The 13195-nt window shown below is 41.5% G+C and overlaps 1 protein-coding gene across 1 annotated transcript in view; it reads right to left on the bottom strand.

The window, feature by feature from the left end:
* LOC104078853 (FYVE, RhoGEF and PH domain-containing protein 5-like) overlaps positions 1-13195 on the bottom strand; it is a 67245-nt gene that overhangs the window by 36697 nt on the left and 17353 nt on the right. The window contains exons 5-6 of the mRNA XM_009580664.1: positions 4213-4364; positions 2067-2223 (exon numbers count right to left, since the gene is read on the bottom strand). Of these exons, the coding sequence (XP_009578959.1) occupies positions 2067-2223; positions 4213-4364 (309 nt within the window). The remainder of the gene's footprint in view (positions 1-2066; positions 2224-4212; positions 4365-13195) is intronic.

The following is a 13195-nucleotide window of genomic DNA, read 5'->3' on the forward strand; positions in this document are numbered from 1 at the left end:
GTGGTGCTTAGGGACATGGTTTAGTGGCAGGGTTAGGGTTACGGTTGGACTCAATGATCTTAAGGGTCTTTTCCAACCTCAATGATTCTATTCTATAAGGGCTCAATGAAAATAGGAAACTTGCTGTATATCTGTTGTCACAACATTGCTGCAAAAACAACAGCAAGCCACAAAACTCAATCCTCAAAAGTCTCCACATCTCCAGAGGCACCAAGAAACAGAAGCTTACAGGACCCAAGAGGAGTGGCACAAAACCCAGCTGGTTCCTTACAAGGTTTGAGTCCAAAACCCAGCCAAGTTTCTCGGGGTTTCAGTGTTCATTGACAACATTTCTGAAGTGTTTGCCACTTGTGAAGGGACAAAAGGAGGATAGGGATCTAACTGTTTCAAGGAAGGCTGGCAAGAGACAGCATTTTCCAAGGCAGTAGAGATGTTTCATGTTACTGTATTACTCCTGTAACTGGCTGACTAGTCTCACCAAATGTGCATTCAGGGTTCTGCTGAGCATTCCCAGTCACCCATACTCAAGTCAAAGGTGCCAGAAACAGGTAAGGCCCTAAATTCTGTGTTGTTAGATTGGAAAGCTAATAGTGGTCACGCTTTAAAAAAATGCAATAGGAAAGGACTGAGAGACACCTCCCCCTCATTTGTGTGTGTAGGCATGCATGCAAGAGGGCAAGAAGTTACAGGACTCACTGATTCTAGGGCAAAATCCTGCTGATCTCATCCTAGGAAAAGCCTCATCTGCTTTCTTAGAAATAAAAGCTAATTCTCAGGGTTGATAATTAAGACAGAAGTGTATAGGCATGTGGCTGGGAGGGATGCTGGGAATACAGGCTCTCAGTAGAAAGCCTGCATTTGCCAAGGTCATGTTCAGAGCAGTGTGAGCCATCAGAGCTCCCCTCAGCTGCTAACAGGAAATAATTGTGGTGACCTTGCAGTCACCACATTTACATTTGTAAATGCTGACTTCCAAATGTCCTTTGAAATTAATTATCCTTAATATTTCACATGTGCTGCAGAGAAAAACACAATCCATACCCCATAGAGCTGGCATTCTAAATAATATTTAAAGTCCAGTCACTAATTTATCCTTACAGCCCCTCTGCCACCCAAGTAAACGTTATTTCTCTTACCAGATAAAGATAATAAGAAACAGGGGTTCTAGACCCACAATAAAGCAGCATAGCTTTTAACCATTTTAGCCTAGTAGTCAGTGTAGCCCAACTGAACTTTCCCATTCACATATGGGTTTATGCTTTTGCATTGCCGCATTGCCAGTACTTTAAAATGCAATCAGGAATCATGGAATTTCTGTCACATGTATCTTGATGGTATTTTTCAGTTATTCAACACGGATGACTGAGTTCACACAACTGGAAAATACGTGTTTCTTGCTACAGGGCCAGAGGATACAGGCCTAGAAGTTACAGACCATTCAGGGAGTCTAGATGAAAAGAACCCTGTATGTGTCTGGCCCATGGAGTTTGTGTCTTCCTGTGCAGTTCAGTGTTGCCTGTCACAACATCCTCTGTAAACAGAGGAAACAGTTAACAGACACTTAAAAATGCAGAGAAATGCAATTGTAAAGATGATGTGGGTTGATTGCTGCGAGCAGCTAAGCACCTATACAGGCTAACTCTAACTTCATACTGGCCAGACCCAGTACAAAAGAAAGGATGAAAAATGCAGTGGAAAATAAGATATTAAGAGATGCTAATAATAATAGTTATTAATTCTAACGCATCCTCAAAGAGCTTGATAAGTTAATATGTGACTGAGAAACTACTCCACTATGTGCATATATTTCAGCAAAATATACTCACAGATCTGTAGATTCACAAACATACATTCTGTATGCACATACAGGGGTGTGTGGGCAACAGACACAGAAACAGAAACACATCATGCACATGTGAACATGTAACTTCAGTTTTAGCACCAGGATGTGTGAAGAGAGCTATTTCTCCCATTCTACCCATGTGGAGTTGCAGAAAAAATATCTTTGACTAAGCCCTGTGGCACAACCATGCATTAGTGCAGGTAAGAAAACATGGGAGCCTTACCTCAAACTCCTGAATTATGGTAGCCAGTTGGGAATATTTAAGGCAGGTTTCATCTAGCAAAGCCAAATTCCTATCAAACTGCATAATGTATGCTGTGTGGTGATTCAGCCTTGATTTTCTGGAGAGAAAAACATCAGCAACCTTCTGGTGTTCCTCCCTAAGGCCACAGAAAGAAAAGATGCAGAAAATAAATAAATAAATAAAAATTAAAGAAGAAGAGCCGTTCTTCTTTCTCATTGTATTAGACCCACAGTGGCTAAGGACATTGTGCAGCTAAAGCCTAGGTTAAACGGCAGGAAAGAGGGAGTGTTTCACTGACATACTGGACAACAAAACGGGCTGCTGTAGAATGGGCATCATGAGGGGCTGACCCTTCGGCTGTGCCTTTGCCAAGGCAGCACTGTGCGTCCGTAGTGGGTAGAATGTCTCCTTTCTGGACACAGCTTCTACTTCTCTAAACAGACCTTCCAGCTGCTGCAGTGCTTTGAGCACTGGTTGTGGGGGATAATATAACGTCTTCAGTTGTAACATCGTATCTTCAGCTCTCCTTCATTGCCCCCTTCTCAGCATTGCCCCACCATCATCTGTCTCAGCACCCAGTTGCACAGTATTGAAATATTTACGAAGCATGTACAAGGAGACAATAGAACAAAATCTGAGATCGCAAAAGAGTTAATCATAGTTAAGAGAGGAACATGAGTTCCTGGGGATGTCAGAGCAACAGAGTATCTGGGGAAGTGCAGGCACAGGGAAGGACTTACTGGAAGGTTCAAGGATGGTGGTGACCTGGGAACCTGTATGAGTGCACCCCTATGCCATGTATCATTCTGTTGTGTTGGCAGCATTTGCAGTACAGCCCTCGTTTTTCCCCAGTGCCACAGAGTATTTCTGGACAGAATCTTAGGGCATTTCCAGTTGTGTCCCTTTTGTCTTAGGGAATGGGCAGCATGCTGCTAGAGTAGGGCTGTGATTTCTTTAGGACAAAACAAGTCATTTTAGATCCCAGCTGGAAACACCACTTCTGTTTGTGTTACGAGTGTATAAATCATAAATCATTGATGAAATTTTTTAAGTCTTTCTGCCATTTGTAACAGTCCCTTGGTGGACACAAACCAATATACAGTTCCCTTTAGCCTTTTCTTTCCTTGTTGTGTGCTTTGACTTGAAAGTACAGGGCTGACAAGGAGAGCTGTGCCCTGCATTTAGGATTGTTACTCAAGTTTTCCTGATCTAATTGACTTCCTTAACTGCTCAGTGGCAGTGCTGGGATAGGATTGGCCACTGGCAGTGACCACTGCCTCCTGGAGTCCAGCAGGGTGGAGGTGTGGGTCTACATGGTCCATCATAAGTTGTCAGAGCCAGACTAATTCAGTCTAGGCCAGGGGCTCTGCTGGCTACTGTAGGTTTAGTCAGCTTGGGTCTGCAGAGGTAATTTCTCTTAGACATTCTTATTCCAGCAGTTTGATAGACTAGGGCCTGGCAGCCTGGCTTAAGTCAGAGGCCTCCTTAGCTGAATGAATTTTGGAGTTTTGTCTGTCCTAGGCATGGTCTTATTCTCTCATGGAAAGACTTCACCCTGTGAGGATGTTTGGCTTAGGTGGAGTCCCTCAGCAGGCTGACAGTGTCTGTTTGGCCTGGAAGCCTCGCCTGTGCAGAGCCCTGCCTTGGTGCTGGGAGCGAGGGGGTGTCCCTTATCCGAGAGCTATGCAGTTGCTATGTAGATTTCTGTAAGCTGATGATCTTCTTTAGGATCAATTCTGATGTCTGCTGTTCCTGCTTCCCATGGCATGAGTCTGTGACCTTCAGGCCATGAATGTGAAGTCGCTTGGTGATGACTATGAACTGGCATCAGAGGATAATGCATATGAAGCAGGCTGTCCTCACACTGACTGATGGGGCCATTTTGGTGTCATGGGCTGTGCACTGCGCAAATATTTCAGTATTTGGTTTCTTAGCCTGAAAGCCTCTACATTTACTTCCTTCCTGCCTGTATGCAAAATCTACCAAAGTAGTTCAGGTTCTACTCCTTTCATCTTTGCTGGAATCCCAGCCTCCCTGCTAGTGGGATCAAGGGAACACTGACAAGTTTACCCACCTGCTGTGGAGGGTATGTTAAGGCCATCAAATCATGCCATTCCATACTTACCATTTAAGGACTCTTTCCTCCAGTTCTCCCAGGATGTCTTGGTGTAATTCATAAATTTCAGGGAGTTCACTTAAGCCCTGCTTGAGTTTAACTTCTTCCTGTTCATTTTCATCTTCTTCTCCAAGCACTTTCAAGATACCTTCATAGAAATCCTGTGAACAACAATACAGAAATTAGGCGAACAGACTTAAAGTCCCTTTTCTGAAATTATCATTACAATTTCCTAAACTGTGCTTTCTAGGAACTATAAGATATGCCATCAATAGTGATAGAGTGTGCTCAGTATAGCAAGGAGATCATAGCATATGTTTTCTTCCATCCATTAGTTCATACACATTTTCAGCTGAATTCCACAATGCTATCAACCCAAAATTGAACATTTCACCTGACCAAGCCATCAGACCCTTATGCATACAATGAATTTGGTATCTTTTTATTTACCTTGCCTTTTTTTCCTGCCTTTCTGGGTGTAATTGGTCTCATTTTTATAGTGTTTCTTAACCAGAAAGATATTTTTTAAAAATGAAGGATGAGAGTCTCCGATCACTTCATTGGGTCCAACAGCTTGACATGAAAAACATCAATGTCTGCATGTCTTGTGCTAAAATTTGCAACACTTGTCTCCAAATCTGAACTTAAAGAGAGGAAGAAGCTGTAAATTTAAGCTATGGAACAAATAATTTTCCCTACGAAACCTAACTGAGACCTTTTTTCCTCATCTTAGTAATGGTTTTGATTCTGAAGTGGTTTATAAATTATGTAGGCACAAGAGTAATTTCCTCTGTATTAAAATGTAGCCAGCTCTGGTACATAATAGGGCACCTGTTTAAGAGTGCATAGCAAAATGTTTCTCCAGCTTTGACTTGGAAGTGAGGAATAAGGCCTCCATCTGAAACTGCAGTGATAATTTGTATTAGATCCCCGGGCATTAGAAAATCATCCCAACAGCAAACAGCAGACAGCAAATATTTTGTGCGCAAAACATTGCTTAAAGTCTCCTTCATTCAGAACTCTGAATGCTGAAATGTTTTCAGGTCAAAGCCTGATTCCTACAGAATCCTACCTCAAATCAGCTATTGTTTTTAAATTCAGCATTAAAAATACTTGAACAGAGGCTTTGTAGCTGAATATACTTAGATTCACTGACTTTGAAGCCAGGAGGAACCATATTGATATGATATGATCTAGTGTGGTCTGGTCAGTAGCCCAGACCACAAGACTTAGTAGAATATAGCATTACTAGGAAAACAACCAACTTTGATTTAAGACAGAATCTACCAAGTTATGGATACGCTAACACTGCATCCTGAGAAAAAAAACACGTCCCAAAAGGCGCTTTTGATGATCTCATGAAGGGTCAGGTAGCTCATAACCACATACAAAGCCCAAGAATCTAGTCACAGCAGAGCTGATGTTAAAGCCCTGTTGCATCCTGTCAGACTAAGGCCATCACACCAGGAATTGTTCTTCCAGCAGGTTCGCACTGAGCTCTGTTTCAGCCCAAGGTCTAGTGTGAAGGAAAGTTTTAGTTTCTGACCAGTCTGGCCAGATCCATGCTGTGCATGTATTTTTTCACACGCTACTCTGCAGACAGTGAGTTATTATTAAAACTAATGTTTTTTCAAAGATATATTAAAAACATTCTCTGTCTGCCCATAGAAGCTAATTAATCAGAAAAAAAAATGCAGCTGCTTTAACAATCGCTGAGAAGGTGATTCTGCTGGATGAGTTAATAGAAATGGCAGCTAGGTTTTTCCACTCAGAGACCATTTCCTGGCCTCCTACCCCCCTGTATGTGACGTGGCCAAATGTGCTGTGAAAGGGAGCAGGGGCTTGATAAAAAGAAACCTCTAAGGTCGCACAGCTCATTTAAAGATGCCAAGCTGTTTCTATCTGGCCCTGAACCAGGATGGGATAGGTTGAGTATCTTCTTCTGTCAAGATCTAGTGATCATGAAACCTATTGCCAAAAAGTCAAATTCTATTTCCTGAACTTTTAGGGACAAGCTTATGGACTTCCCTGGGCTGTACTGGGATTTACCACGGCATTTCTTATGACTCTGGCTTATGTCTAGTTAAGTTTTGTAAGTACATGGAGTAGTTAAGGAGGAGTCTGAAAGAACTGATTTCCATGAAACTTGCTAATGTCCAGCTATGAGTAACTCAACAGAATATGTTTCACTGGGGATCCATATTTTACATTAGATGGTCCACTTTAGTTTGATTAAATCAAGGTAGCTGTATTCATTTCAGCATGCTGGGAGTCTGGTTGGTATGGCTGGGGAATAAGGAGCAGGAGAGCCTCTAGGTAAGGAACTTCAAAATTCCTTTCTCCTCACCAGTAGCAACTGACTCCAGGCACGAGCAGTTTTTAGTCTCCTCTGATTCATTCCTGGCTTTTCTCTTTTAACACTGTCAACTGCAATGTGCACACTGGCTATGAACTGGAATGACTGGAATATATAATAGATACTAGCCAAAAGGAAAGTCACACACATTATGGTTTTTTAGCAACTATGACAGATGAAGCATTTTTTTTTATGAAAAGCCACTAGAACTAGGTAAAAAAAAAATCATGATCACAATTTTCTTTTTGACTAACTATATCCGGGATAAAACAAGATTATAAAAATTTCTGAAAGAGTATTATTGTGTTTTCTAATTATCTGGGTCTGATTTCTACAACGTGTCCTGCTCCAGTACCACAAATAATCCCAATGTTGTGCTATTCCAGCTCCCGTTTTTTTCTGGTGCGTGAGTGAGCCTATCTAACTATGTGTTTCAGCCAGCGTGCACTCCAGAGGCTTTCCAACCAACTAAGCCAGTCAATCCATCTTCTGGATGTTTTTCGTAACTCAAAGGAATCTGCAACCTTTCAAAGTCCTCAGTCATCATAATTAATCCAGACTGGGGAAAGGGAAAGAATCCAAAGGGTTCTTTCAGCTTATTGTGCCCGGGGAAGTGAATAGCTGTAGTAAGTTCACTACTGATGTGCTTAAGTAACCTATTATGTTATAGAAATGTCATCTTTTCCAAATTAACATTGAACAGCTCTGTATCTGTCCACTTTCCACCATAGCTGAGCAACAAGATTAACACTCCTTTCCCACAGCATTTCAGTGGATTTAATTAGTCATTAATTGCCTGCCCCTTTGATTATAATGAATTCTCAGACAAATTATTTAATTACAGTTGCCTGGATAGCCAGCTTCCTAATGATTAATAAAAACCTGCAGCATAACAGTAATCACTATAAACATCCATTAAAAAAAAATAATTATGTCACTATGGAAAATGCTGAGTGCCTGGGAAGCCATTAATCAAATGCAAAGTGCTTTTGCAGTCTCACTAACTCTAATCAATCATGGCACCTGAAGGTCTCCAAGTCTGTCACCCAAGCCCCATGTCTAAACACAGAAGGTACCAAACACTGCGTCCATATAATTCCCTGCTGGGTCAAAACTTTCTTAGAACAGAAGCATGAACTGAAGTAATTCAGTTCAAGGCTCCTGCATGATGGCCACAGAGCTCAGTCTCATCCAGGGGTATATGAGCCTACAGATCGCACTCCTGTCTTATGCCTATACCTGCACCACTGTTTGTGTGTGCATGTGAAAGCATAGCCCAAGCTGGCTAGGTGACATAGAAGGTTGGCAACTGTGCTATAAAAATGCATTTTTGAAACATAAAACTTTTCATTACATTTTGGGCACCCATAAATAAGCCCTTTACAGCCATCCAATGGCCAAATCCCTAACATCCCTGAAATAAACCCTACAAAAAATTAAGTGAAACAAAGAGGATCAAAACCCACAGCCACAACCCGCAGTTGGTTGGGGTTTTTTTTTCTTCATTTGGTGTTTGTGCACATCACTAACACACACAAGTTTCATTTTTTTCCCAAAGAATGCCTCTGAAGAACTACTGTTCTCTGCTGGAAATGGGGACTGTAACCTGGAGCCTGTTATAAGGGCATGAGACAAGGAGGAATGCAGGGTTAGTTTCAACAAGATCTTATGGTTTATGTAGAGCACTGCCTAACTGTCATATGTTTGGTTCTTGGAGTACAATCTGATACCCTCTGTGAGGTGATGAGGCTCACTGTAGGGTGCTGGGATATGAGATGCTTTAGAGATGCTGGCAGTGCCTGCCAATGCTGAGAGGAAACAGTGATTACAGGAGAGTTCTGGGGAAAAAAAAGATTTAGGTACCTGGCTCAGGGCTACAGAAAGGTAGCCCAATTTACCTGAGATCAGCAACCTGGAAACCTTTGTAGCAAGTAGTTATCTCCAGGTCCTCTTTCAAAGGACTCAGCAATGCCAGCAGCCAGAGGTTTTTGGCGGAGTACTTAGCAAGAAAGTTCCCTGCAGCATTCAACATCTATGTGAAATGGCATATTCTAATCCAAAGGCAAAAGGGATAGTTAATGGGACAAGAGTTAGTTCTGGGTTTTGCTTCCAGGATTTTGTGAGCAGATGCAGAACAGGTGAGGTTGTGTATTAAATCTCTCCAATATGGGGCTGAATATGCTTTGGAGTCCAGCTGCAAAAATCAATTTTAGCAATCCTGTATGCATATCAACAGCCATTTTGCAAGATGGATACATCCCATACATGTTGTGGTCCTTTCTGCATTTCAGCCCTGCTGCCAGTTAGCCTTTATTAGCTTTGGAACATTTAACCTTGCAGGACCCTAGTGAAAGGAATGAAAACTAATCTCTTGTCAGCTAAACCACTGCTTCAGGCAAGTAGTTTACCCAGGAGAAAAAACTGCCTGTATATATATATATTTCGCTATGTTGGGTGATTTCTCGTCTTGTTAACTTCTATTTGAAAATAATCCAGGGTACAGTAATTCAGTCTGGATCCAGAATATCTGTTTGATTTTTCTTGTATAACAGAATAGGCCAAGTTAGATCAGTTCATTCAATGGCCCGTGGATCCCTGAGGAACCAGGGACTACTGCAACCAGTCTAGTAGGGGTAGTCAGGAAATGATAGGACTAAAATAGGTCTCTACCTTCACTGTAAAAAGCTGATGGTTCTGCTACCTGCAATAGGCTGAAAGCAACTATGTAGATTAGAAAGGTGAGTAGAGCGGAGGAGAGAAAGTCAAGATTTTTACTTAAAGGTGTAGCTAAACAGATAGCTCTATTTGAAAGAAAACCTTTTAAAATTGGTCGAGAAATGCTGATCAGTTGTTAGATCTCCTTTTCAGTTTTCTGTTGTTATTTGTTCATCTTCTAAAGCAGCAGTGCATAATATGGTAATCCAACCATAATGGAAATCCTAGTTCTTGAGTATTGACTACAATCCACAATGGCAGAAGAATAGAAGGAGAAGGGAGTACAACACCATTATATTGGCTTTGCCAATAGTAAGTTATAGTCCTACAGTTTGACCAGCAGTTGCTCTGCGGGTGGGAATGGAGGTTCCTTCTCACTGGCTCTCAGCACTGTGTTCCCAGCTTCAGGCCTGCGTTTGAGACAGAAATTGTGAATTTCTAGTAGAAGATGGTGGTTGTAGAGCAAAGCCACACTTTAACAGTTCAAGAGAAATATCTGAAAAGGAAAGTATTTCTGTGACCAAAAAGTGCATATTACACTAGAAGGACCATATTGCTAGACACTGTGGCTGGATTAGAAAAGCTCTGAATGCCTGCAGTCTAAGTAGTATGTTCCAGATCTTGGGTGCTGAAACAAAGTCTCTACCTACGCTTTGTTGCATCGTCTTACTGGAAGAAAGGAAGCTTCTACCTGCAATAATGCACAAAGGAGAAAAGAGCTCAACTGCTTCCCAGATTCTGAAGTATCTTCATGATGTTGATAATGAGGGAAAGAAATCTTAACTCAAAAGGAGTCTGATGCAGTGTTTTGAAGAAGCTAATAATCTGCTGTTCTTGCAGTCACCTGCCAGAGAAAAGCTATATAAATTTATACCAATCAAAGGTCTGACCTCTAATGCTGTCATGGTTGAATCAGCTTCCCTGCTTACACCTCTACTCTGTGTTAAAGAACAAGAAAGGACTGATGGGTGAATAAATTCACCTAGGTTATTTCTACAATTTTCAAGGAGAATTCTGGTTGGGAGATGTGTGAGTTTCCATTAAGGAACAGAACTGAGAAAAAAAAACCTAAAAAGGGAGTGTACAGAGCAGATACATTAGTGGAAAATCATGGCCGTTTTTCTGCCTCACTCCCCAGGTGGGGACGCTGGCACTTCAGCTGCAGAAATCATGTCTGCACACAGCATATTTACCTTGCTCATGCCACAGCTCCCACCTGGCATCCGGACTTCTATACTCTTCAATAAATAACGAAACATACATGCATCCAAAAATCATTTTGCATGCATATCTAGAATTGTAATTGCTTCCCAAGTCAAGCTGATAATATTGGGAAGTAAGCATATTTGACTCTTTGTGAGTGGGCTAGGGAGGACAACAGGAAATCTTACTGCAGCCCAGACTTTACACAACTGACGTCTACACTGATTGCATAAAATAGCGTAGGCTTTTACAAACACTTTCACTTCTAAAATAAAGGTGGATTCAACAGATACTGCATATTGCAGGATCCAAGGCTCTTTTGGACATCTAGGCATTACACCTGAGGGCAGGGTGAAGAGTTCAAAGGGGGAGAAGAGAGTCTCCATATTAAAGCTGAATGCAGGTATGAGATGCTGTACGGTATGCTGTGAACCAAGTCTGATTCATGGGTGGTTCTTGGAGGTATCTTCATTACGGCCAGCAGTCTCTCTTCTAATGATGAAAGTGAAAGTGGTGCCCCTGAATTAAAAAGTGGCACATCTCCTGTAGCAGAGTGAGTGACCCTTGATCTGCACTAAGCAGTGATCTTCCCAAATTTCTCATTACTAAGCTCAACAGAAACAATCCCAGATGAATAGCAGAAAATACTATCGCAGCAGACACAATTAGTCTCTTATCCTGCCATTGCAGAGTACAATCTAGGTCAGGAACCCTGACCTCAATGCACACGCACATGCAGTCAAGTACACACATTCATACAAAACACTGCAAATGAGTTTCAGAACTGGCAAGCTGTAGAGTATGCATTGCGAATACTGTATTGGTGGGGCTCGTTACCGGGGAATTGTCCTGATGCCAAATGTGCTCGTGTGACTTCCCTCTCCTTTTGAGAGATATACAGATTATCTGAAAGCTATTTTGGTTCAACATTCCCACTGCAGAAGCTCCCTGGCCGGTACATAGCTATTTTCCCACTGCCAATGAAGACAACAATGAATAAATAAATGAGAAAAAAAAACAGCCTACTGTAAGTAAGGGCGGGCTATTCTTTTGTGACGGTACATCTTTAGGCTTTTATAAGAGCTTCAGAGGGTATAACAGCCAGCTAGCTCTTCATTTGGCCAGCACGTTCCATTCACTAAAGCATTTAATTAGGAAAGGAATAACTTGATTGGTCCAGCAGAACTTTGAACATCATCCAAGAAATTTAAGCCAATCATTCACTGAAAGTGTAAATAATTAGAAAGATGAAGTTCTGTTTTGTCTAACATGTAATAGTGGCTCCTAAATCAGATGTTTATTTTTTGTTCTTGAGAACGTGCTGCCCACAAGAATTCTAAAAGTAGAGTTTAACCAGTGAGCCTGACTTCATGATAATCTGCATTTAGGTACCTTTAAGTTAGCGACTTGAGCACTATGATGATTTTGTTCTTTTTTATTTCCTGAGATTCATTTTGCAGTCAGAGCCTTTGGATGCCCGGTGCAGGGCTGAATCCAAAACTGCTCCAAAGGCAGGAGAACCAGCACGTTATATCTATTCATATCATATTCATCTCCATATCTTCAAATGCTAAGGAAGTATAAATCTGGGTCTTGGTGTTTCTAAGAATTGTGACGCATTGTTATGAGGAAAATGCGAACCAGGAAAAAGGATCAACTTTGTTTGAACAGGGAAGTGTTGGGGCTGGTGTTTTTTCAGTGCAGAGCTGTCGTTTTAGGTACCTTAATTCAGTAAATGCCTCGGAGGGAAGTAATACTGACTTCAAAGGGTTTTATGCACAAAAAAGGTGGTTTTATGCACAAAAAAGGTGATTTTATGTACAAACGCCAAAGACAAAATACATGTGAACATAGTACACTGTCAAGCAAGGATCTGAGGGGATCCTGAGGCAGTCTGAGTCACACTAAGTTTGATTTGTGTACATCTAGTAAAGTCATTTGAAACAGACCGGCTGAAGGGAAGCAAATGAACCAGACTCTTGGTCCTTGAAGATGGTGTGTGAAACATTAGGCTGAGAAAGCAACCTGCAGCATTTTTGTTCAGGAGCAAGCACTAAGAAAAAGATGACAAGTGCAGCCTGCATTGCTGGGGAAGAAAAATAGGAGAAAAGAAAAACAAAGTTTGAGGATTAAATAATCCTGAAGGAAATGCAAAGACTAATCAACTTCGGAAAACTGAATTGTGAGTACCGAGAGATCAGGGACTTGGACTGTAAGGCCCTGCCAGTCTCATCTGCTGAGTCCAGAATGAGTTCTTAACTCCCTGCTCCAGAGAATTGCATTACCTTTGAGTAGGGCAAATAACAGCTAACCCTTTAGATTATTATCACTACTACCACACCAACTGATACCGAGTTTGTGAGCTAACACAATGTTTCCACTCTTTCAGTTCAATAGCAGAGTGGGTGTATGGAAATGTCATCGTTTTGGCAATCAATCAATTTATTAAAGTCTCCGCTGAAAGGCCAAACAGATTCTGTTAATGCTGAATGAATAGCAGCTCCAGCCAAGCCTGGAAATGAGATGGGAAACTGCTCCTGCTGCAGGCTTAAGAAAAGCCTTTTTTTCCTTTCTGAAAGCAGCTAGGGTGTGGTTTTGTTCCTTGCCTTTCTTACCAACATGTGGGTTTGTATAAGAAGATGAGACTTGAGACTTGAAGATGAGCATTTAGAAACTGTTTTCTTGAGAAAGTTGGTGATGGGGAACAGAGACATGCTT

This window comes from Fulmarus glacialis, unplaced genomic scaffold, assembly GCF_000690835.1.
Source record: "Fulmarus glacialis isolate BGI_N327 unplaced genomic scaffold, ASM69083v1 scaffold11356, whole genome shotgun sequence".
NCBI classification, from domain to species: domain Eukaryota; kingdom Metazoa; phylum Chordata; class Aves; order Procellariiformes; family Procellariidae; genus Fulmarus; species Fulmarus glacialis.